Consider the following 26,300-nt stretch of genomic DNA (forward strand, 5'->3'; position numbering starts at 1 on the left):
ATTAATTTTTTTTATATAAATATATATCAAATATTTCAATATTGTTTTAGATTTATAATTATTTAAATTATTTATAAGAAAATTATGTGTTTATTTAGCATATTTTATAAATGTTTACAAGAAATTTTTGTCAGAAATTCTATAATTTCTTTTATCAAATATATATTTAAAGGGACAAAAGAGAAATAAAAATTTCATGGTGTGCAATAATTATTTTTTGAGATATTAATTATTTTGGACATTATTTTATATAATGTAAATATATTTGTATTTTACAGATCAACTTGGTATTCTTCGACTCCGTCGTTGCGCATTACATCGTACCGGTAAGTGATAAATTATTTTTTTTATCTAAGGTAATAGAATGTCACATTCTGCGTTATTTATTCCTATAAATTGCTTGAAAGATGTATACAGAAAGTGTTTCTATATTCTCAAAATAAAATACTATAACAAAAAAATTCTTCAAAAATTCAAATAAAAAAATTAACAATTAATTACGTTATAAATCCAAATTTGATTTCTCGAATGGGAGTGCCAAGTTAGCGGAGATTTTTCCTTAAAATTATTAGTTAATGCTTCTTTCTAATTTAACATCTTTTATAAAGACTTGTAACTTTATATACTGGCTAAAGGTCGTGGGTGAGATTAACATTTGCGTTGAGTGGACGAGGACAGTGACAGGTGAGGTCGGAAATGCTTTTTCGTACAAAGAGCCGGTCATTGACATTCTTCAGTTTCATCGCGCTTTCTTCGAAAACGGGGCTAATGCGACTTTGATATCGGTGGAGATGCGATGGTCCAAGAATAGAATAACGTATGTCACGATTATCCTGCGCCAAAGACCAGGACCAAAGGCATCATAGACGTCGTGCATCGATTACCGCACACGCATCGTAAGCTTCACGCTTGAGAGGCGCATCTCGCGCAGCTTCGCTCGTTCGACGCTCTCTTCTCGCTGAAGACAGCCGAATCGAATTTGCAAACTTGCAGATTGGATTCCAACTTGCCTATTATAGGGTGCGTCTGTTCCGGTTAAAAGCTGGGGGCAAGGGAATTAATGTCGATACGCTAAGGAAGGCCGGAGGATTACTCCAAAGGCCCGTATCTCATTGTCTTAGATGTTGCTCCCTGCTCTGTACATTCGATCCTTTTCCCTCCCCCTTTCTCCTCGTCGCCAGTGCCCTTTATCCTCTTGCTTCTTATAGAAGTTGAACGCGATAAGTGAATGTTAACGTAGATAATTATCTCTTTTCTTTAGACTAATCACAAATTTTATTTCTGATTCTAAACAAACTTTCTACCTATGCAATTCCCTTGTCGTCTTCATGTACCGCTTCTTCGCCTCTCCGAACAACTCGCGGAAACTTTGTAATGCATTTTATTTATTCACAAAGGCAAATACTCATTTACGGCAGAGACACGGTGAACGTTTCGCGAGCAGCAAAGTCACTGTACGAGAGTACACTCGCAGCCACTTTATCCTCGGCCGCGGAGAGAGAGAGAGAGAGAGAAAGAGAGACAGAGAGAGAACGGCCGTCTTGCCAGGCACACCGAAACTCTAAAGCGTAATGCCACAATCCCTTTGATGGAGTTTCTGTAAATGGAGCCGCGTCCAGCTGAGTGCCTACGGGGCGAGTCGCCCTCTCTCTCTGTCAGTCCCTTCGCTCGCCTCAGACGCTTCAGACCGTTTGAAAAAGCGGGAATTTTTAATTTCCGAGGATTACGTATGCCGGCCGGGACGAAGAAACTGGAAAAGGGCGGCGTAGATCTTTTGCATACAGCGATTCTAACAGCTATTTCGCGGCTTTGGCTGCCTCCTGTGTTTTTCCCAAAGTCTATTTGCCACTCGACGTTAATACCTTTGCTTCTATAGACCGCATTTTTCACCGTATGTATGATAAAAGTGTTTCTTCGTTCTTAGTTTCAGTTCGCAGACATATGCACGCGTTGTAATATATATCGTTTTTCGATATAAAAAAATTTTACGTTTATATTACAAAGATTGATCTCACAAATTTTTCTCAATACTTGGCGTCCTTCGCGATTAATTATGTTTGATCGAATCGTTTCTTGCTAACCATGCCATCTCTCCTTTTCTCTCTCCGTGAACCACTGGCTCCGTCCCAGCGGTAGCCTTTCATCAAGTCTTCATTAGGTCGTGGTAAATGTATTATGACTTCTGATTGAGTGCTGCGTCGAGCGTTATATCTATGTGTCTATATATACTGGACCACTACGCTCCGTGCTCCGACATATACCATGCGGCACTCTCTGCCGTCCGATGCCTCGTTTCCCCTTCCTTGCTACCATGCAACAGTCCGCGCTATTTGATTTTTCTTATTTTATATATATGTTATCTATACACGCCGCGTGTAATTCTTATCGACGATATCGTAAATTGATAAAAATGATAGCGCTATTTATCACATTGGTCAAGTAATTCAAACTCAGGATGAAGAGATTAAGAAATAATAAAAGAATAAAAATCTTTGATTTAGACCAATCGTTTTCGGCATTTTCCGAGAATATAAAATATTCGTCACGAATTCGTGAATTTCAATGGCTGGCGATTCCTCGGAATCACCATTTGCGTCGCGATTTGGCAGTTTCCGCAGATTCGCCGCATTACTTCTGTCGTCGCGACTGACTGTACTGGCGTATCGTTGACACACGTCGCTATATACGCATGTATAATAATTAATGGTAGCCGCGTAGGTGTGGTCCGCACACATGTATCGGAGCAGAGCGCGGCGTATATCTGCGCGACGCGCGGGCAAAGATGTATAATTGCGTTACCCATCGAATTCAGTTATACGGGCATGGCGAGTCTGATGCATAAAATGACGGGGCCAAATTCAGTTATAGTTCGCTTCACAAAGCGAATACGGCCGCGCGTCGTTAATATCGCGCGCCGTTGCGAACGCCGGTGTCACATTGTTACGACGGAATTTTCCGGGGCTCGAAAGTAGTCATCCGGCAAAGAGAGAGAGAGAGAGAGAGGGGGAGAGAAAATGGCGAACAGATTGGAGGACGACGTTCTCCTTTTACGAGGTTGTCGCGGATGTCGCGTCGCGTCGATATTTTGATAATCATCGCTCGCAATTTCGCGCGAAGACCAATATAATTTCTTTTATTGATATGTTCAGTACGTCGAATGGTGATCGAAAATTAAAGAGTGACAGTTTGTGCTCTTTGTGTCTTTATCGCACGGAAAGATATTTGTCCGGCTCGATAGCGAGTTAAAGATACCTAAAGAATTGAATTCCGTCTAGCTATGCGTTAATTCGCTGGTCGGCGGTTCGAGAGTTTCTCCAAGCTGGCTAATAACGCCCATCCCTCGGCGAGAAATGTCTCGAGTTCATTTTTTCCCTCTCCTCTGTACGATCTCTCTGCTTCTTGTTCTAACGGGGTAAAAAAGGAGAGACGAGCGCAATGTAAAAAAAAGCTAAAGCGAGATAGAAAGAAAGAGAGAGAAAGAGAGTCCAATCCGCGCTCTACCTCTTATTTTTCCTCGAAGCTCGCGACTTAATTAATCGCATAACACAGGGCCTAATGAAATCAGAACTCCCATCCCATCTCCGTCTCTATACTCGCCCCTCGCGCTGCTCGTGCTACGTAAAAACGGAAATATTTCCCGGGAATACTTTTCCACCTCCCCACCGTCCTTTTACCCGGCCTCTCCTCTCCCCGGTTCCTCTGGCGAAAGCCGAGGGTCGGTAGATAGCGAGCGAGAAATTAATTCGGAAATCGATAAATTCGTTTCGACGAATTTCTCTCTTCGTACGCTGCCGATGTGAAAAAATGAATTATTGCGGTGCGGGGCGTATTATCGTAAGATAATCGACGATTTCTAAATTCCGAGCCGTGCACGAGCGCTATTAAATCGAGCCGAAGTGTGGTCTCTCTGCAAAAGATTGCTCGGTATAGCGCATAATTTAGTGGAATGTGTAGATTTCAGTCGGAATCGATTTCTCCGACATTACTTATCGTTAACGGTAACCTCAATCCATTGTATGCTCTTTCTCTTTTCATTTTATTACAATTATGACTATGATTTGCAACGCATGTATTTGCAATTTTTATTTCTTAGCTCTGATTGATTATTTACGCTAAAATTATCAAACATTTTTTCCTCTAACGGAAGTGGTTACGTGCCGTTCGATCACGAATGTCAAGACGATCACCGTTGATTCTCTCAAGAATAAAGGACGGACTTGGAGAGGAACTCGAAGAATGCCGGATAGTCGATAAAGCGTGCACGAAACAGGCGGGTTCCTTCGGGAATCGAGGGTTCGTTTGCCGATTGCTCCTGCGGTAGTATCGTGGGCAAAGCAATTTCTTCACCGAGAGAGTCGATCGTGCACGCGTTGCCTCTCTCTCTCTCTCTCTCTCTCTCTCGCGTAATTAGTCTTGCAAATTTGATTACGAGCGCGCGCAGAAACAATACGCGAAGTGTTATCGGACGATTATTTTTGTGCTCTTTGTGTCTTTATCGCACGGAAAGATATTTGTCCGGCTCGATAGCGAGTTAAAGATGCCTAAAGAATTGAATTCCGTCTAGCTAGCTATGCGTTAATTCGCTGGTCGGCGGTTCGAGAGTTTCTCCAAGCTGGCTAATAACGCCCATCCCTCGGCGAGAAATGTCTCGAGTTCATTTTTTCCCTCTCCTCTGTACGATCTCTCTGCTTCTTGTTCTAACGGGGTAAAAAAGGAGAGACGAGCGCAATGTAAAAAAAAGCTAAAGCGAGATAGAAAGAAAGAGAGAGAAAGAGAGTCCAATCCGCGCTCTACCTCTTATCTCTTGTTCTAACGGGGTGAAAAAGGAGAGACGAGCGCAATGTAAAAAAAAAGCTAAAGCGAGATAGAAAGAAAGAGAGAGAAAGAGAGTCCAATCCGCGCTCTACCTCTTATTTTTCCTCGAAGCTCGCGACTTAATTAATCGCATAACACAGGGCCTAATGAAATCAGAACTCCCATCCCATCTCCGTCTCTATACTCGCCCCTCGCGCTGCTCGTGCTACGTAAAAACGGAAATATTTCCCGGGAATACTTTTCCACCTCCCCACCGTCCTTTTACCCGGCCTCTCCTCTCCCCGGTTCCTCTGGCGAAAGCCGAGGGTCGGTAGATAGCGAGCGAGAAATTAATTCGGAAATCGATAAATTCGTTTCGACGAATTTCTCTCTTCGTACGCTGCCGATGTGAAAAAATGAATTATTGCGGTGCGGGGCGTATTATCGTAAGATAATCGACGATTTCTAAATTCCGAGCCGTGCACGAGCGCTATTAAATCGAGCCGAAGTGTGGTCTCTCTGCAAAAGATTGCTCGGTATAGCGCATAATTTAGTGGAATGTGTAGATTTCAGTCGGAATCGATTTCTCCGACATTACTTATCGTTAACGGTAACCTCAATCCATTGTATGCTCTTTCTCTTTTCATTTTATTACAATTATGACTATGATTTGCAACGCATGTATTTGCAATTTTTATTTCTTAGCTCTGATTGATTATTTACGCTAAAATTATCAAACATTTTTTCCTCTAACGGAAGTGGTTACGTGCCGTTCGATCACGAATGTCAAGACGATCACCGTTGATTCTCTCAAGAATAAAGGACGGACTTGGAGAGGAACTCGAAGAATGCCGGATAGTCGATAAAGCGTGCACGAAACAGGCGGGTTCCTTCGGGAATCGAGGGTTCGTTTGCCGATTGCTCCTGCGGTAGTATCGTGGGCAAAGCAATTTCTTCACCGAGAGAGTCGATCGTGCACGCGTTGCCTCTCTCTCTCTCTCTCTCTCTCTCGGAGATTAATTAAAATCTCGAACATGCCGCCGATTAATCAACGGCACTCGATGCGCCGTGTAGTCTTGTAACAACGATTAAAAATGTATCGTGTCGTTTACTCGTCGAAGAGAGCGGAAGTTTGCTCTCCCGACCGAATCGCGAGTTTCTTCAACTTCTTTGTGACCCGATCGAATTCACACAAGACCGCTTAAAATCAACAAAGTATCGATCGATTATTTGACACGGTTAAAACTGAAGGGCGACGAGCTCGAAGATTACCTTTGAGGTGCGCCCATTCCGGATGCCTGGATCTTTTGATTGAAAATCGAGATTGTTATATCGCTGTCAATAAAATCGCCTAATCATGTAATTTATTAAGGTCTCGGGACGACTCTGGAGAGGGTCGCGAAAGGCGACGCGGAGCCGACTTAGAGCATAACGGGTGCGTCGCTTCGTAACGCGGGACGACACGCTTTACGAGCACCTGACCTGTTCACACGGCGCATTTAGCGGCCGGTATTAATTTAACACCTACCGACAGGCGTCCGGCGCTTCTGCACCCGTTAAAATAATAAGCGAGCCGCGATGAATGTCGGAGAAATAGGCTGGAAATCCTTTGGGAAACCGCCGAATGTCGTTACGCAATTTTCGTGCCCACGCGATTAAGACTTTCATCCAATTTAATTGCTCGTTTTATTTTCGATCGATTTAAAATACTTTGGCCCTTCGTCGAAATACACGGGCAACGTTTTCGATGACGATGAGAGAAATTACACTGTATACCGGAATAAGAAGCCGACAATGTAAGTTTAGTAATAATTATTCGCCGCATGATATATGCATATATATGTATATATATTATATATTACATGGATTGCCGTATATCATTTATAGAGTGTATCAATTATGAGTGAGTTACGCTATTCATAGTCTTGTCGAAGTGGTAACAATTATATTGCACCGTGTGTACATATTAATAATTTATGATTATCACGAGATTAAATAACGTAACCGCGTGCAATTGTTGTTGCTACTGTTGTACACCACAGCCGATGTTATATTGAAAGCCTTCATAGCTGTTATATCTTTGGTACTCTTTTCCTTTCATTCCACATGCTACATGTATTCGTCCAATTTCGATAGCATTTAACACATTCACACATATGTTTCAACCCCGGTAACATTTCGTTATGGTTAATGGACATTTAATCTTGCCATTTCGCTTGGGTGGACTAACGTTCGATAACGAGCGCTTTCGAGTGTTTATTTTAGAACCATTTGTCGGGTCGATTGATCCGGGTCGAATGAATAACCGATGATAAGGTCCGCTTCACGGATATATTTGCGCGCAATACGTACGCACCTGGATGGTTCACACTGGCTTCTTTTTCCGACTGGTTGATTTGATACGATATTATGTTTGCACGTACTTTACACCGCGCGTTATTAATTCTCTCGTCCTTAAGAGCCACAAGTCATTCCCTCAATTTGCTTCATGAATCGACAGCCGTATTCGAGTATCCGTTATTGTTTGAAATTTGCATTATATCGCACGTTTAATGATTTTATGGACGATACGAGATTACTTTTTATTAATCTCCTTCGATATCTGAAGAATTTCGAGGTTCGATCAATATAAAATAAATCGTTTAAGGAAATCTAATTCGATCCAGCGAGAGAGCAGGGGCAAACTCTTTCCGCGATCGAGATTTTCCGGTCGCAATCATTGTAACGTCACGCCGCAATATTGCCGCTATAGGATACTCGTTGCGAACTCGCGCTTCTATCTCTTGGTATACGTACCGCATGCGTACATGCTCGTCCGAGATATACAGATGCCACTCGTCGTGAGTGCAAGCGCAGCTGCGTCTACTGGACGCAGACGATGCCGGCTGACGGGAGAGCTTGTTCCTTAGCGGGACATAATTTTTATCGGGCCGTATTCGGGGCCCCAGATGTCGCGGTGCCGCGGCAAATGGAAGCAGCCAATTGACACACGCGCGCGTTCAGAAATAATGCATGCGCTAAAAGCATTCGAACGACTTTCGTTTCATCCCGCCCGCGTCATCGAGAGCTTTTCTTCTCGACGTCAGCGATCTGAGACTACTAGGATCTTTGCCCGGTTGAAATAATCGCATTAAAACTCGCGGAAGCTTTGAGATATGACAGTAAAACAATATTAGTAATCATATTAGTAATAATATTATTATATTTGGAATCGCATCAATAAAAGAGATATATTTGTAATATAATATATTCATGATAATTATACAATGCGAGTTGTTCTAAATAGGTAACCATTTGGTGAATAGATTTACATGCGCGTACAAGCAGTTGCGTGCGTATCGCACGCAAGTGCACGCGTGCATGGTCGTTAACGACACTCGTCCGACTCGCACCGGTTGCGTAAGAACGGAATGACATTTCGGCGTTGCATGCGTTGCCCGCGCTTTTGCGATAATCGCACCTGCTATTGCTTCTGGCCTGGATCTCGCGATTCTCCGCGTGACGTGTAGGTGTGAACGTATATGCTACACGTGTATCGGTGGAAAACGAATGGTCGACGAATTCGGAGCGAGACGTTCGGGTTGGGAAAAGAGGGAGAGGCAATGAGAGAGAGAGAGAGAGAGAGAGAGAAAGAGAAGGAGAAGAAGCAGGAGGGGATGAATGAATGCTCTCTGGGAAGACAGAGCAAGAGAGCAAAGATGGAAGGAAGGTCGACGGGAGGTGGAGGATCGATAGCCTGCACCTCGGCTCGAATTGCCTCGCGCCTCCAGGTTCGGTGTGCGAAGGATCCATTAATTTCTGCACCTCGATCGTTCTCGACGTTGTCCTGTAACTCTCGGCGCCGCGCTTTCTCAGCAAATGCCGAAATCTCGGCTGCGACGTGAATAACTGCGATAATAGCGCACGTGGCAAAAACCATTTTGCGTAACATTTTCAAAGACGACACAAAATTGATATTATAGATATTAAAATATAAGAAAAAAATATGCACTACGGTATCTCGTTTTTTTTTTTTTTTTTTTTTTTTTTTTTTTTTTTTTTTTTTTTTTTTAGAGCTCGTTACTCCAGCGAACACGAATGTCTGAATGTTGAGTGAAATAGTGAGAGAAAAAAGCAACGCAGCGAACTAAAAATCTCGCGCGATTCCGGTACTTAGTAACTTCGGGGGAAATGGATTCAATCGAACGATTTTCACCGCGACACGAGGGAATTACGTGTTGGCGCGTTAATCCGGCATTCTGACAGCGCGCGGGCGCGGAGCCGACAGAATGATTGTTCGGATTCAATGCGCAGTGGCATTTGGCAGTTGGCAGTTTGGGGCAGGCGAGCGGGAACGACGGTATAAGCTGTCAGAATGTTGCAGAGCCGATGAAAAGTCTCTGTCAGGGAGAAAACGCTCTGGTGAGCTCTTGCTACAATTCTCTTTCTCTCTTTCTCTCTATCTGTCTACCTCTCTCACCCCTTTCATTTACTCGCTTGTATTTCTTTCTCTCTCTTTCTCATTCTCTCTCACCTCGTTTCGACGTTGTTTCGTCGGACATGGAGGAGGGAATAATCAACGGAAATTCGACGAGAATATACGGATACGCTTGTTGGATCGTGCGATGTATTCTGACATGTTTGAATATTGCCTTTGAATACGCGTCCAAGATACATCGAAAAATGCATAATTAACGAAGAATTCTCTCTTTTTGTCCGCCGTGTCGCTTGTTTCATCTATGGCTATTCGTATAAGATCGTGCGTAGGATTCTTTCTTTGAAAACATGAAATGCGATGTTCAACCTAACGTACCGTCGACCTTGCTCGTGTCCATTATTCGCGATCGCCGCGAAAAGACCATCGTGGAAAGACATCGCCGCGAGTTTCTCGACCGTGAATCTCGTCGCGTATGGGACGGAAAGAAGCGTAAGTGAACCCGCGATTATCGCGCGCGGAACGAAAAGGGGATCGTCAGGCATCGGAGTCACCGGAGAACTTTAATCACCGCACTTGAGTAAAGTAATTACAATCAGACACCCTTGTACGAAGTATAGGATAGACACAGCTCGCTCGAGTGGAGAATGGTCAAGGGGTGGGGGAGGGACGTTGGAGGGTAGGAAAGAGGAGTCTCGGGTGCCAAGGGGTCCGACGTGTCCGTGGTCTATGATTAGCCGGAGGTGACCAGCGCGGAACCGACTCACACCCCATCGAGTTCGCCCACTTGCAGCGGCAGAGCAAGCTAGTGTCCAGGAGGACCCTTTCAATTAATTACCTGCCATCGCGTTAGTTAACTGGAGATTCATCGAGAGAGAGAGAACTCGGCGCGAAGAACCCGATAGTTACCCCGGAGATTCAGTGAAGGGGTTGTGATTAGCGCGAAAGACTCCGCACTGTCGGCACGATAATCGGGGACGTCCGGCAACGGCTAGCCAACTGTCAGTACGCAATTTCTTGTTACGCTCGATTCCGGAGCACGTCTCTTCTTAAAAAAAAAAAAAAGAAAGAAAGAGAAGTATTGGTTATACCGATAAATATATATTATTCATTAAATGATTATAATATATTACATCTTTTATAAATTTTTGACATTATGTTACTGAAAGAAAACGGGTGAAAAGAGAAAATTGAGGATTTTCTTCTACGAAACGTGCGTAAATTCCCGGATCTTTTAATGTTAGTCGGGTACAACTTAAGCAAGTTATGACGCGCGTTCTCGGTCGCGGTCGATAAACGGTATTCACTTTTACGAGCGGCTGATTAGACGACAAAGAACAAGTAACCGAGCGTCTACGCGGAATGTCCGTAATTTGTTGTCCATATTCTCGACCATGCCGGACAGTCGTTACGCGGTTTGCTTCGCGAGAGACTCGGTGGTCGTAAAAATCTAGCGGGAAAATGGCGAAAACGCGACAAAGGACGGACGTCGAGAAACGATATATTAAAAATTTTTACCGCGCCTTAATTATACCGATTTTATTGTCGTCCAAGCGAATTTTCGCAATTACCGGCGTTTCGTCGCTGCTGTCGCGTCATGCGCGACGTGTAATCGTAAAAAAACGAGACTAATGGACGAACCGCGCTGTTGTTTCCTGTTTCTCCCCGCCATGCGCGAACTGTTTCTCCCTCTCTCGCTCGAGTACCGAGAGGCGTAATTATTATACGGCGGAAGAGGGCAGCGTCGGTGCAACAGAAGTGCAGATCCGATAGATAGAAGCCACCGTCACCACCGTCAGCGCTTCGTTTTTCCATTCTCTTTTCGCCCCTCTCGCTAATCTTACGCCCTTCATCGTATTCACTTGCATTTTTATCCATAATTAACACAAAATTAATTTTGGAAATAAACAAAGAAAAAATAATTTTTTTTTAAATAGTAAAATTTATGTAAACTCTTCCACTTTGATTTTTGTACCATTTTTTATAATTATCTTCTTCAAGCAATCCTCGGCTCATGTTTCGCGACGTGAGTCCTTCGAGGTCTCCGCGTGTTTGTTCCTCCATCACGAATAGGACGAACCAGATGACCGAGGCTCAGCGATAAAGTCATCGCCGTTATATTATTATTACCGTAAAACGGCGCGGCTCGCAAGTAATTTGAATCCTATCCGGAGAGGTAAAGGCTCGGCGCTACGTCCGTACGTACGTACGTAGGTACGTACGATCAGATTACCCGGCGAAGCGAGGCTGTATTTGCATAAGTCAGGTTGTCAGTCAGTCCGCGTGGCAACTGCACGACCCCCCTTGCCCTCGCTTGCCCCCGAAACAACCCCGTGAACCGGGGCCGAGCGCGGTCTCGACGACCGACGTGCCGAGGAAACGCTCGGCGCCTCGAAACTCCACGTCACGAGACCTTCGAATTTATTCCGCTTCTTATTCTCCCTCTTCTTCTTCTTCTTCTTCTTCTTCTTCTTCTCGCGCGCTTCACGCCGACGAAATTACCTGTAGAGATCGTGCCTGGGATAGCTACACGCTCGATCCGAATCCGTTCAGTTCCGCGAGATGCAAGATATGTGTTAGAAGTACACTCTATTACGCGAGGCATATCGCGCAGAAATTACCCGACAGCCAATTCAAGTGCTTTCTCCAATCACATCTGGTTACCAAGAGATATTTTATATACCGTAGTTGGAGAGAAGAAACTTGTGATCACACGCGCGTTACCGCAATCGTTTAGCCATTTAGTTTGTATACTTGAAACGGGAATATTGCTATTCATCGAGAGCATCGGTCCCATTAATTTTTGTATATCGTCCGAGACCGCAAGGACACCCGGTATGCCGTCTCGTGAGAACGAAGGATGAGACGGAGGGACGAGTTCTGAAAGAAAGAAAGAGAGAAAACGAGAGCCGAGCGTGGCCGATTAATCATACTTTCGTAGGAATTACTCTGCTATATATATGTTGGCGTTTGCGGGGTCAAAGGGCAGTCCTCGTGCTCCCTTCTCATCGGCGACTCTGGTCTCTCTCTCTTTCTCTCTCTCTCTCTTTCTCTCTCTCTCTCTATCGCTTCTTCTCCGTCTTTTTCTCTGTCGCACGCGAACAGGATTCTCATCAGACACGTGAATTACGTAAGAGCTTCGTGAACATGTAAAGTCCGGAGATTACGATATTCTTTGATTGGAGTGCTCTGTCACGAGTTCAAGGGGCAATCGTGAAGATTCACCTCAGCCTCCCGATAGGGTAGCGTCATATCGAACACGTAAATCGCGTGAGGGTGAAACGCGTTTCATTAAGCTTTACTGAAAGACGATGTATCGCGAAATGCCGTAACGGTGAGAAGTCAGCGAGAAAAAGATTTTACCTGGTACCGGTATCGTATCTGTCACGATACTTTCTAAACGCGCAACATTTGCCTCAGGCGATCGTACGCGTAGCGTTTATCAATCTCTCGTCGAAAGCGAGAAATGACGAACGGCTAGTTATGATTTGCCATCGCCTCGTAAATGCCTGGGAAGATATGTAAAGTTGTTTGAACAATGCAAATATACTAGACAAATTTTTGCCGCGGGGGAGGCAGAAATTATGACGGAGAGGGAGGCTCGACTGTCGTTAGGAAAAGAGGTCGAGGAGAGTATCCGACATGCGAGTACCAGCACGCCATCCGCGAAACAGCGTTTGCACGCGGTTTGCGTTCTTGACTGTTGTTGACTTCGCGATTCCTAGTCCTAGAACGTACATACTTCCTTCATGGTAAGCGTGCGCGTGAAACAATTGTATATACATCGCATCGCTTCTACGGTCGATGACGATGGGATACAAAAGCATGTCTCCATCTCCTCGGATCAAGTCATTCTTAGGAAAACTTTTCCGAAACTTAGCGAAATTAATTAATGATCTGATGATGAGTCTATGAGAAAAATCTTAGAAAAATATGGATAGCTTAAATTTTCAGTGAAATTTTTATAAATTTTTTTGAAGAAATATATCAGAGCGAACGGATAGTCTTTTAATGTCAGTTCTTTGCATAATTTCATTTATTTGCAATAAAATCATATTTTATTAAAAATCACTTGTCGGTTGCGAGTAAGATTCGACAGCGGACTTTCAACGAAACGAATACAATTTGTTGGTTCCCGCGCTCTTTGAATATGAAATGGACAACATATGTAACGGCTGTTCACGATCGAATGATTTCAGCGCGCACGAAACGTTTAAGAGACCTGGTTAAAAAAAGACAAGGCAAAACTTGTAAACGATGCAGAGAGAAAGAGAGAAAGAGATGGTTAGCTACACGATAGATAGACAGAAAAGAACGAAGGACGTGACAGAAGGGTGATGAAGGAAAGTGCCAGAGAGACAGAGACGAAATTATTTGCCAAGCCATTCGCGCGATCACCGACTCGACGAAGCTTCATCGTGTCCCTCTTTTCCTCTAAATGCATTCTCTTCCGCGAGATTCGATCTCTCGCGCGTCTTCCGGCTCTCTCCCATGAAAACTGTGACGAAAAGTCATGGCAATGACCTCGGGAACAAAGCGTAATTCTAATAAACTCTTGTTTAAGATTCTTGAAAATTATTGAAATTAAACGGAATATCTCATATTTAATCGACTACATAATTCTTTTATATTTTATTTTTAATATAATTTGCTAATTATGCGTCGTCATCGAATTAAATTCTCAGGAAGAAAACGGTAAAATCGCGAATTAGCAATTATAAGTTGGCAATTCGATTGAAGGCACCACTTCGATTGACCGTCAGCTGGCTTAAGCCGACCGATCCGAGATACGCTTCTTTACGTCCACGTTCCGCGTGGGCAATTTCAGCGAACCCCTAAATTTCAGAGACTTTATCCGGGTCGGTACTTACGCAAGAAACACCGAGAAGTAGCAAGGATGATTCGCGGAGGGGACAGAGACGAGAGCGAAGAGAGTGCGAGATTCGGGAGAGCTACCTCGAGATATGACACCAATAACAAAAATCATAAACACTCGGATCGTTGATTAAGTCCCTTTGCGAGGATCCTCGAGGCTCTTCGCCCCGCCGAGATGAGGATCGTATCGCTGCGGAAGACGAGCGGAATCTCTCTCTCTCTCTCTCTCTCTCTCTCTCCTTTTCTCTCCCTCGCGTGTGTGCCATGTAATACTCCCGGGATGAGTAGTACGTAAGTCGACATAAGCGCGTGCACACGTATACGTCGCCGGCGGTGTGTAATACGTACGTCTATCTCTCGAGTTTATGCTGCTTCGATTGCCGCCTATAATTCCGGCGATATGAGCGCGATCGTGATCGTGTTAACGCCGCCTGTTATTCGCCGTCCGCCTTGCCAGCCTTTCCCTCGGCTTGTATCGATCGTGCGGAAGAAACCATGACGGACATGATTCGCCTCTTGAACGATATAAACGTACAATTAAATCAAGTAAATCATTACGAGTAAGGAATGATTTTTTTTTAAGATGCGATATTCAAAATATTAGAAAGATCAGGCTACTTTCACAAAATTGTTGAAATCAGCATGCGCGCATCTTCGTTTCTCTTAACCGATACCGGAAGAGAGACGATCGATACTGTAGGTCGACGAGATTCCAGACTCGCGGAAGATCTCGCGGTGACTTTAGATCTCTCTCGAGAGAAAGAAAGAGAGATGCAGAGGAGAAACGTACACGTTCTCGAACGTGCGGTCGATCGACTTTTCCGAGAAATTACCCTCCGTGGCGGCTTCGTGTAACGCGAGCCGGTGCGTGGCGTGCGCTCGATCCGGCTCCTCTACATACGTGTAACGCACTCGAGGCTCCCTCGAGAGGACGCGGTCTCGAGAAACAGAAACAGAGAGGAAGAAGGAGAGAGAGAGACAAGAGGGTATATGCACACGACGCGGAAACAACGCGGCGCATTGTCGCACAAGTAGAGTGTGTATTATGCCGACACGGACGCGCGCGCTCGCGCGCCGTTTCCCGTATTCGGTTCTCATGTCGTTGCGGCTCTGTCGACCGTGAAGAGACGCGATACTTGTCGAACAAACTCGGAAATATTTGCGACACCCTGTACGCGCAGGTATCTCCGCGCCGCCGTGCGTTGCCGAGAGCTCGAGCAATGTACCGCGCCGGCCGACGCATAATAAACGCATGCGCGTAACGAATGCGACCGTACGGTACCGCGTGTCCGGGGATAATTACATCGGTCGAAAGAATGATACGGAATTACGTGCGATCCGATGGCAGCGGGAGATTACGCCGGCGATGCATTTTTTTTCGCTCCTACAAGGGAGAAATTATCGTGCGAAACTGCTTACACGGCAAGGAGCTTCTTGAACGCCACGAAGCGGCACGGAATTAACTCGTCTTTTCGGATTTTCATGTCTCTTAATAATAATCGCCTCTTTTTTTTTTTTCCTATTGATCTTCGTTTAATTATCTCACCTTAAAGAGCATTTTTATTTCAATTTTTCATATTTTATCATTTACATCAATAAATCTTTTCTCTCTCTCTCTCTCTCTCTCTCTCTCTAAAACTAGCGCGTTCTCCTTCGGTAAAATTAAAAGAGTATACAAAATCTAGACGATATGGCCTCGAATCTCCGTACTTTTGAGCAGCTTGACTTTAATCTCGTTGAAGATCCTTTGAAGGGGCCCCTTATCGTTAAGGCCCTGCGTTTTCAGGGCCCAGAGTGACAGTCGTCGTCGTTGTCTCGAGTGGCGCCGACTATTACGAATTGATACGAGCGCCAGAAAGGATCACGTTCTCCTCGTTCAACGAGGACGAAAAGCAGACGTGACATCCATACACGGCACTTCAAAGTTACGGAGAATATAAATAGAATATATGAGTTTTACGCGTGCTAGAGCACGCCGACGTACATGCCACTTGAGTATTTTTTGTCAATCCTTTATCGCCGGTTCTCTAATCATACAGAATGTTCAGAAACCATCGAATCTCATATTTTAAAGATACATTATTTGACGAATTTGGCGATGTGGCTCTTCCTCGTGATTGTTTCTTTTTCTCTCTTTTGTAAGCAAAACTCTTCATATGTACATCGTTGTATTTATTTCCTTCGCGCGCCGAAGGATGTTCCGGCTGTTAATTTCCACAACTTTCGCGGCGGCACGATTGCACTCGTTTGCATATATCTACCGAAGGAGCGAGCAACAAATATACGAGGAGAGCGGAACGAGATACTACAATCGAGGTGAAGAGATGCGAGGATGATTCTCTCGAGTGCGTGCGACTTGCATGCGTGTGTGTGTGTGTGTATGTGTGTTCGTTTTACCAGACTACAAAGCCATCTCTCACACAATACTGGGAGCTGGGTGGGTGCCGTGATATCCCGAGACAGTTTCCGTTCAAATAGAACCGGCTCGCCTCGAGCTTGTTCTCAAGCCGCAGGTGTCAACTCTCGGCAACGCGTTTCCGGACGCGAGATCTGTGTCATTACCTTCGAGATCCGGTACGACAGGTGCGACCGTTGAGCTATCTTTCGCGACGATAAGACATCAGGCTATCCCGCTTCTTTCGTCCGATAAGACGATTTATGCGACAGTGTCGTAATAATGCGTCTCGTTATAAAGGCATTTTTTTTTTTTTAAGACTGTATTTATGATAATACAGATACCGGATATACATTTATGTAAAGAAAATATATTATTGTATGATATACTTTGATATAATGTATCTCGAAGACAGATATAATTTTGCATAATAATTTTAATAGCGTAGAAAGACGCATCATATTATGCGTTCTAACAAAGAACAATCGTTGCTAAAAATAACGATGTATTTTTTAACAAAGAAAGAGTCACTGTAGACATCTTTTACGCACTTGAATGTCTGCTGTAGCGAAAATAGAAGATGGATAGGGAGACAGGCATAAAGAGGAAAAGAGATATGTAGGCTTATCTATTATAGAGGGATCTTCTTCCCCACGCGCGACAAAGAACAAAACCGACAATTAGCCGTCGACGAGAGTTAATAAGCAGTCTCGTGAAGTATCAACGCGCGTGTACCCGGGCAATTTGATACGTTCGTGCGAAGATAGATACCGAGAAATCACGGGGGTAAGTAGTCGCGAGTATATTGTGTCATACCAATTAATAACATTAATTTAATCGTTATTAAGACAGATTCAACGAGCTTGTTCTCCTATCATTTCCGACTCGTAATATCCATGAAAAACATTTTACGCAATTATACGAGTTATTTCTCCGCGATAGAATTTCGTATATTATTATAAGATTTAATTCTTCCAAGTAATAATACCTCGTTACGTACTTTATATCTTGTTAGTGTGAGTTTAGGCTGTTACGCGTTCTCTTACACGTTCCTCGAACTCTATTCAATAAAAAGACAAGAGATAATAAATAAAGAGCGTATATATCTCTTTTCTTTGATACTATTCATGGGAATCGAAAGGTCGGTGAACCATTTTCCTTCAGAAAGACCGATCGACGTGCCTCGTAACATTGTAATCGCTGACAGGACTTACCTACATATAAGTACTTATTGGGACAGTGTCAATAGTATCGTCAAGAGTTAACGCGTGCGCTTTAACCCCCGGTAGTGAGAGCCATCTCCTCTAGATTGCTGATCTAGCATTTACGATTCATAACTCACGAATGGAGATAGAGACGGAAACGGGGGGAGTGAAAGAGCAGGAAATGTTCGGAGTAGGAAGGATCTCGTCTTCGGACATAAGCCGTTTATTTATATGTTCCATTTAATGTTTGTCTGCGCGTCGCCTCTCGTGGGATTCATTTATTACATCGCCTCATATGAAGACGGTATCGAATAGTCGATCGTTCGTTCCGGTAACGTTGTGCTTTCTTTCGCGAATTACATCTTGGATTTTATAACCACGCACTCGTAAAACATCGAACCGAGAGAAATAGTCGAGCTTCTTAAATGAAGGACGTTAAAGAGACTATCATTAAATATATCACAAAGTATACGAGGGCAACGAAGAGCAAGACCAAACATGGGATCGCGAGATGAGCTTGAAACTTCTAACAGCACGAAATTAGCTAAGCAAAAAAAAAAAAAATCGTCACGCTGTCTCTCTCCTCGGCAAGGGGCACTTGCTCCCGACAGCGTGTCGTACGATTCAATTTTTATGCAATTGATCAATTTTACGAGCGGAGCGAGCGAGAGAATAATGCTCAACGTCATGCCACTCTCGCTCTCGTAACGAAACAAACGAACGCAATTTCATAGGTGGCCTGCGCGCTCCGGCCGTCTGTCCGTACGCAGTATTACGCAATGAAATCTAGTTGCCCGGTCAATGGATCCGCATCCTCTGACAGACGAGCAGATTCACGTACCGTTCCAAGCTAGCTGCTGGCCGCGCGGCTGATTCGATGTAACCACTCTCGGTCTGTGTCACCGACGGCCTCCTCCTGGCCTAACGATGTCCACTTAACGCTAATAATTATTTTCATTGGGGGCTACACGGCGGTCCCCTATCCCACACATAGCCAACTTCCTGCACGAACGGATATAAAAATAGAGCTCTCTGTACATCGGGACATTACGCGACCGTCGAGCCAATTCAAACTTCAACAACAATACTTTTTCTCTTTATAAGCCGTTCAAGAAACGTTTATTTTAAGAATGATGTGAGTCACAAAATTAGAAGACATAACTTTTAAAATAACAGCTAATTTATATGTATTAATCGCAACAAAAATCCGAAAGCTCCAACTGTCGCCTCCCTTTAACGGGGAAATATTCTGCAAAACACGCAGTTAAGCAATGTTTTACTTGCGGTGTCGCGACGAGCTCGAGTTTCAGTTTGTACACGTTTCGCTCAGGGGTTGGACCAGGGCTGGTCGGTCGTAATTCTTCGCGAGAATATCCGGGAAGACGGGGTGTGATATAACTACGCTGGGACGATTTCCGCAAATCTACCAGGCGTTTGTCGTGGACAACCGAGAGAGAGAGAGAGAGAGAGAGAGAGAGAGAGAGAGAGAGAGAGAGAGAGAAAGAGAGAAAGGAGAGAGTATGAGAGGGGAAAAGGGAGCGATGGTGCGCTCGTAAATTATTTAGGATCGGGGTCCGAGGTGTCGGGGCTCGACGTCTCGATTGGCCCTCGCTGCCCAATCCGGGAGAAAATTAAATAACAACAAAACGATAAAAGACAATTGTTTCTAAGTTTTATGGCCCTCCCCCGCCGGCTCTGTCCGTGCAAGCTGACGAGGCGAAGGGCGTTTTATTACTCGTCGGTGTGCTTTGGTACCGTCGCACTAGCCGCCCCTGATCCCCGGGTTACTTTATTTAGGGGACAAGGACGCGGCGAGAGATGCGATTTCACGACACCGCGCCTCGCTATTCTCCATTGTCGTTAACCCCGTTTCACTAGTCGTTTTGAAAGATACACGCTCGTTTACGCACTTTGATCGCGGAGAACTCGCGATCAAATCGATAACGCGCGACGAAACGTTCCATCACGACGAGAGATGTTCGTGCACTACGAAAGCATTTTCTCGATAGGAGTCTCGATTGGCTCGCGTGAAAGAGAAGAAAACGGATTATGCGCGCTATAAAGTTCGGCGAGATTTATGTTGATTATCGGGCGACTCTCGCGAAATGACCGACAAAAGGCCGCGGGTACGTCTCATTTCTGAAAGTTAGACCGATAAAAAGTGCGAGACGCGAAGAAGAGACGTGCTTGATGAAGAGGAGACGCCGAAATACCGGGTACATACACAAACAACGACGTTCCCATTCTGCAAGGTTCTCTACCCGTCCTTTTCCACATCTTCTTTTTGGCCCATCTTCGTTCCCTTCCTGCCCTTCTTCCTTTTCTTCGTCGCGCTCCTTCGCGCGAAGAGTACGCGGCCGAGTCTCTCTATCATCACGGCTGTAGCAATAACAGAGGGCTTACGGTTCCCGCCATATATTGCGGCCACATTTTTATTTTGACACTAATAGCCACGTGGTATCGGCCACGAGCATGACTCGAGTCCGTCCGATCGTGCTAATCCCGCCCCGATATTGCCCGTATAAATCCCCGAGTATCGCGCGCGGTAAAGAGAGAACGATAGAAAGATAGAGGAACGGAGAAAGGAAAGGAAGGATAAAGAAAGAGTGCGCGCGAGAAAACGAGAAGATGTAGGTGGGAGAGGATGCGAGATCGTAGATCCAATATGAAGTGGCGCCTAATGCTTTCCTGATTTATCGATCCGCCGCGCGCAACCGGCAGTTTTTCTTGCCAACGCGAAAGATTCTCTCGTATCGGAGCCGCTAGACACATTGCGAGGAAAAGATTGCTCTCCACAAATCAAAGATCCCACCGCGCGTCTTTGTCTCTCGAGTCTCGAATTATCTTCGTGCCCGCGATCAATCGCAATTTTCACCGAATATAATGTTGTTCACGAACGCGAAGGAGCACCGTCAATCGTTGATTACCCCAATTCATTTCACCGATGACCGCAAAAAATTAATAGACTCTGTTTTCGTCTTTTTTCAGGTACGTAACGAATTGGATTCATTTTTCTGCTGCATGTGGGATGCGACGTTTCGAGAGCGACAAATGAGAGCGTGAATAAGGTATGCATTGTTTAATGCGTCTCGCACGTCACACAGTTATTATCTCTTACCGCGACAATGTATTTTCCGTTCGAGGGAGAGGTATCATAAGAGTATCATAGGACATTGTCGGAACACGAGACAACCTTGTCGTAAAACGCGTCCCTCTATATACGCAATCATCCAAATTATTCCATTCCAAGACGGGTGTAGCTAGCGAAAACGGCGCGCGTATAAAGGAATCGAGCTATACGAGCAAGCCGGAAGCGAGCGGCCACCAGAACCGAGCACGATATTGACGTAAGAGGGAGAGAGAGAAGCAGAGAAGATGGAGGATGGAGGGGGAAGGAGAGTACGCGTTTATTGCTTCATAACTTGGCCCGAGCATGGACAATCGGCTGTTATATGATTTTGGATGCTATTTTGAATGCTCTACGTGGGTGGTCCGAGCGAGCGCAGAACAGTACCAGAAATATGCTACCTCGTAAAAGCAGGAGACCCTTTCGCCTAACACGTTGCTACTAACCACCGCGAGCGTTTGTTAACTGTCTATCAAATGTTTATCCGTCGACATCCCGTTCTTCCTCGGATTTCATTCTCGCGGATACGCTTGCGTCGCGGAATTATTGCGAGACTCGTCATTCGTATCAAATATTCCTCTTGTTTTTTCCATTCAAATGAAAATTGAAGAAGTTACTTGGTACATACTTCTCAGATAATCTTTTCCAGCTAGAAAAAAAATTAAGGAAAGACCTGTCGATCGATCGTTTCGTATCGCAGTCTCAACTTTCAAATAAATTCGTCGAGAAACGCGTAGCTCAAATAGAACGAGCGATATATCCATCCTTTTCTCATTCCCTGTATTTTCCGATACTTTTCTCTCTCCCTCTTTTTCTCTTTCATGCATAAATATCGCCTTCTACCCGCGCAAATTCGCAAGCGAGAAACGCTTTTAATTTCGCCCGCTTTCGACGTTCACGTTAAGAAACGGGGCGGTACGTCGTAATATCGAGGTTTTAACACGACTGTCAATATCGCGGAATAACGCCCGCAGTAAACGACATTAAAATCGTTTCGCCTCGGGCCACGATCCTTAGATCCGCGCGCGTACACATGACGCCGGTAAATCACTAGTTAACGTTTCCCCATAATGCCACAGCGAGAGCCGGAGACACGCCTCGCCCATAAAAGACGACCCACGATACTCTGTACAGCGCGAGAGAGGCACCGGCCACCATGAGTATCGCATTCGCGACACTTTGTCCGTGGTTTAATGGCAGTCGGCGTGATCAAAATTGCGTACAATTGGCCGCGGAATCGCGTAAATTTCTTGCAAAATCTCACGCCGATCAATTTTACGTAGGATCGCTCGTGCGCCCGATCCTTCAATTCAATAAGCTTATTTTGCCGAAGAGATTGTTGAGAATATATCACAAATTACACAGGACCTAATTAATCTAATTTATAATATTGTTATCGTTTAATCTATCGCATTTACGATTGGTAACAATCGGCCGTATTTTGTAAATATTAAAATCATATATATCGGAATTATATACATATGTAATGTAAATATATATCGTTACAACCGTGCGTTATTCCGATACTTGAATTTCATTCGACGGCGCGCAAAGTGACGCGTGAAAATATCCGTGTACATTAATAATAATTTGTGTACTTTGCGAATTGCATTTGAATAACTTATGGCTCGCTTGATAATTCAATGCCGCAAGAGACACGTCTCGCGTTAAATTCGAGGCAAAATATAATTCGCCGAACAAAACGCCCTGCCATTTCGTCGTATTTAACAACAATCCTGTTTAATCGAACGGTTTATTTTATTACGAGTAATTATCGCGCCTTTATATATATATGCATATTTGCGCTTTGCGTTAATATCGTGAAACATACAATATTAATCGCGCGTAATTCACACACGTGATTAATATCGAAGCGTATCGCGCAACGTTGTCGCGTTTTTTGAAATTTTTCATTGTCGAGAGACCGCGATCCGCCGCTCTTAACAATATCGTTACGCGAAATCACCCGCTCGAGACAACGCGCCGAATGCGTCTCTTCGACTTCTCGAAGAGATAACTGCGACGCGCTGCGAAGAGGGATGGGCAGCGCGGTGGAGAGGAAATAATATTAACATAAGCTTTATCTAAATGTTAATACGGGCCATCGTATCGACCTGCTCCGAACAAATATCACGCACAGAGAATTCCCAGGGTGTCCGGGACGTAACCTTTCGGTGGGAGCACGCGCGGGATCGTTTCTCTTTACTCGTTCTCGCAAACCCCTGTGTACATCTATCTTCCTTCGTTGAAAGATAGAAAGAGAGAGAGAGAGAGAGAGAGAGCGGTACAGAGAGAGAGAGAGAAAAAGAGCCGTCGGGGGTGGATAAGCTCTCTCGCCGCGGGCTCGGAAGCGAACGCTTAAAAATGTAATAGCGAGGAGCCCTGAACACGTCCGACGCGAAACCGGCGTCGGCGGCGCTGGGCCTCTTTATTTTCCCCATTATTCAAATATAAATGTAAATGTTGATACAAACGGATAGGTAAATGGAAAGAGAGAATTCAATTGTTCGGCGCCGGCCGTCGAGGTCCCGGCGAGGCGGGAAATTAGTTTATAAGGAAGCGGCGCGCGCGCGCGGCTAAAAATGTAAAGAGGGAGAGGAAGAGAGAAAAAGAACGATAGAGAGACGCGGCGGACGAAAACCGGATCAAGCGTAGCGGGATGAAAGACGAGAGTTTTGCGAGAACGAGAGCTCTCTTTGTCGAGAATAGAGAAGATCGTTCAGTCTCATTCCCAGTCGTGCGCGATAAATTTTTAATTCGTCATTTTTGTGGGGAAAGAAAAAAAAAAAGATTCCGCGCGAAATCGTTCTTGGTGCTTGCGTTCTTCTCCTCCCGTTTCCAGAAAACAACGACTTTGCGCCGCGTGCGTGCCGGCGCATTTCGCGAGCACGAAAGGCCTCTTCGGCGGACGAGGAGGAGAGGGTCGAGTAATATCATCCGATACGTGTGTTCTCGTGTTTCCCCACGTTGGACGCATTGTTCTCGCCCTTCTCGCGCGGCATTGTGACGAAGGGCATGCCTCACGGCACCGGGCAGGGGTTGCTGCCGATTGCAGAGTGCATATGCGCTGATAGCCCCGTATTGCCATCTCTAATTCCATGCGCGGAGAGCTGATTCGATTTCGGCATTAAGATAAAGCGACTCTCTTCGATCTTCCCTCTCGCTGCCGTTCTCGATTCTGCCGTTTCTCTCTCTCTCTCTCTCTCTCTCTCTCGCAACAAACGGATGCTTTCCGAAATGACGCCGGGGAATCGAAACGCGATAGCAATAACTACAATAACAACGTTACTACTCTTAACCCCTTCGGGACCGACGTGCCACTACGCGACACTATACGTACGTTTCGATGAATGAAAGCTTTAAGAAACGCGTACGGGATATTAAATTTGTTTAAAGCGAAAGCGAGGAGGGTTCTTAATGTGACGACAAAAGCTTATAAAACTGTCCCCCCACATCTTTTCTGAAATATTATTAGAAATTATATATATTGCATAAAAAGAGACAGATGAGAAAAAGACAAATTTATCTGTTTTGCTAAAACTAAGGAGCAACTACATTTTAGTCATTGATCGATACATCTGACGTTATTCGACGTGTTTTCCTCCGCTATCTTGATCCTTCTCGAAGTATGCGTGGGCGACGTTAACGTCCGATTCGAGATCGAAGATGACTAAATTGACACGGCCGAGTGAATCGACGTGACGCGAAGAAACTCGAGCAAGCTGAATAGGTGGCAGGAAGTTTCGATCGGTTTATCCGGATGACTCGCGACGGATGGCAGCGACGATTATTTGTATAACGAGGCTGACGAATCGTCCGGTTAATCTTTCGCGACTGGCCGCTTCGGCAGGGTGCGAAACTCGCTCTCGCGTGCGATCGCACTTAAAACAATTGCTTTATGCTCGACTTCTTTGCCAAAGGGCGATAACGCGGGTCTCTTCATAAATGTTACGTTATAAGGGACTTTAAAAAAATAACAAAATTTTACTGTTATAAAAATATATTATATTGTCCAATAATATTGCCTTTAATAATTTTGTAAAATCTATTTTATTCGTTTAATTGTGGGTACTCATATTTTCTTGCCTCCTATAAAATTTATATTTCTATACAGTTTTTTGTTTTATACAGTTTATCTCACTTTTTCTCGAAGGAACAAATATACTGTTATCGCAAAATCAATTATAATATAATTAGCAACACTAACAATGCGCGTAAACATACATATTGCGGGCAAACATGAGCATGTTTTTTATGCGTACTCGGCAAAACACGTGGCGATTGACGGACACGACGTGACGTTTTCGACCACACAGCCGTGGTTAATTTGGCTTACCAGTGGATGAAATCGGTTTTAATTACCGGTAATGTAATACCTTCCCTGAAAATTTGTGTCGCGAGCACGCGCGAGTGAATTTTAATATATCGATGACCGGTTTTTGTACGAAAATGATTAATTTTTTTATTATATTTGTGGCGTAGTGCATGCGAATTATATATATCACTCGCGATTCGCTAAAGCGCCAATATGTATTGAAATAGTTTCCAAAAACTGGCGATGACAATTTAAAACATGTACGCGGACATCTCATCTTCTAATGATTGCTAACATTGATACCTGCCCGCATTTAACGCTAAGTACGAGTTAAGTAAACGAGATAGTGTCTTGTCTTTGTACGTGGTTAGTTCTGAGATCTGTTTACATGTGTTTACGGTCGATGACAGAAGGCTGGGACGCATCTTTAACGGTAAAAGTCGGGTTCTTAGACCTCTCGCGCGGACATTGTTATGGGTCCTGTGGTAGCCCGGGTGCGTCGGCATGGTTGCGACCGCAGAGGTATCGGAGTGTGGTACGGCACGGGTCAACCGCAAACCGACAACCGTCCACGCGCGCGTTCTCTCGGTTCTATCTGACTGATACACGTATGTATATACACCCGCTCGTACTCACGACACACACACATACTTTCGTTCCGCTACGCCGCTGTAAATCAAGTCCTCTCTCGCGGTGGACGCGTGCTAATAAGAGAACGCCAGGAACGCGGCAATGCAAGAAACAGGATCGCGTTCCCCCACCGGCGACGAAGACGCCTGGTTTCCGCTTGGCTGCGGCGTCGAATCAATCGTGATTCAATTTTGCGTCGTCGTTTCTCGTCGCGTAAAAATCGTCCGTCCATCCAAGAAGACTCGCGAATATTTGCACGAACACTCAGATCAAAAAAAATTGTTTGTTTTTTACAGAGATTTTTAATTAATGTAAAATACATCTTCTTTATTTAATGGGGTCGAATTGTTGTATCAAACTAATCGTTCAATTTTGATTGTACATATTTTAATCGAAATCTTAACAAGATGTCTTCGATATTCATCGCGACATTCTTTTTGTCACGGCCACGGAATAATTTCTTCTCGAAGGTATCTCGCGATCGACGTCCCCAGATATCAAGTCTGAAATTTATCGTCGAGGAACGTTCCCTTTCGAGTGCTCGC

At 44.6% G+C, this 26,300-nt stretch overlaps 1 protein-coding gene across 6 annotated transcripts in view; it reads left to right on the forward strand.

Moving 5' to 3' along the window:
- LOC115243135 (dachshund homolog 2) overlaps positions 1-26,300 on the forward strand; it is a 198,405-nt gene that overhangs the window by 45,634 nt on the left and 126,471 nt on the right. For 2 of the 6 annotated variants that reach the window (XM_029819883.1, XM_029819881.1), the window contains exon 2: positions 279-326. The exons of the other annotated variants lie outside the window; for them this stretch is intronic. In XM_029819883.1, coding sequence (XP_029675743.1) covers positions 279-326 — 48 coding nt within the window. The remainder of the gene's footprint in view (positions 1-278; positions 327-26,300) is intronic. 6 annotated transcript variants of the gene reach the window in all.

The sequence above is a fragment of the Formica exsecta genome, unplaced genomic scaffold, assembly GCF_003651465.1.
Source record: "Formica exsecta isolate Colony F162 unplaced genomic scaffold, ASM365146v1 scaffold690, whole genome shotgun sequence".
Classification (NCBI taxonomy): Eukaryota; Metazoa; Arthropoda; class Insecta; order Hymenoptera; family Formicidae; genus Formica; species Formica exsecta.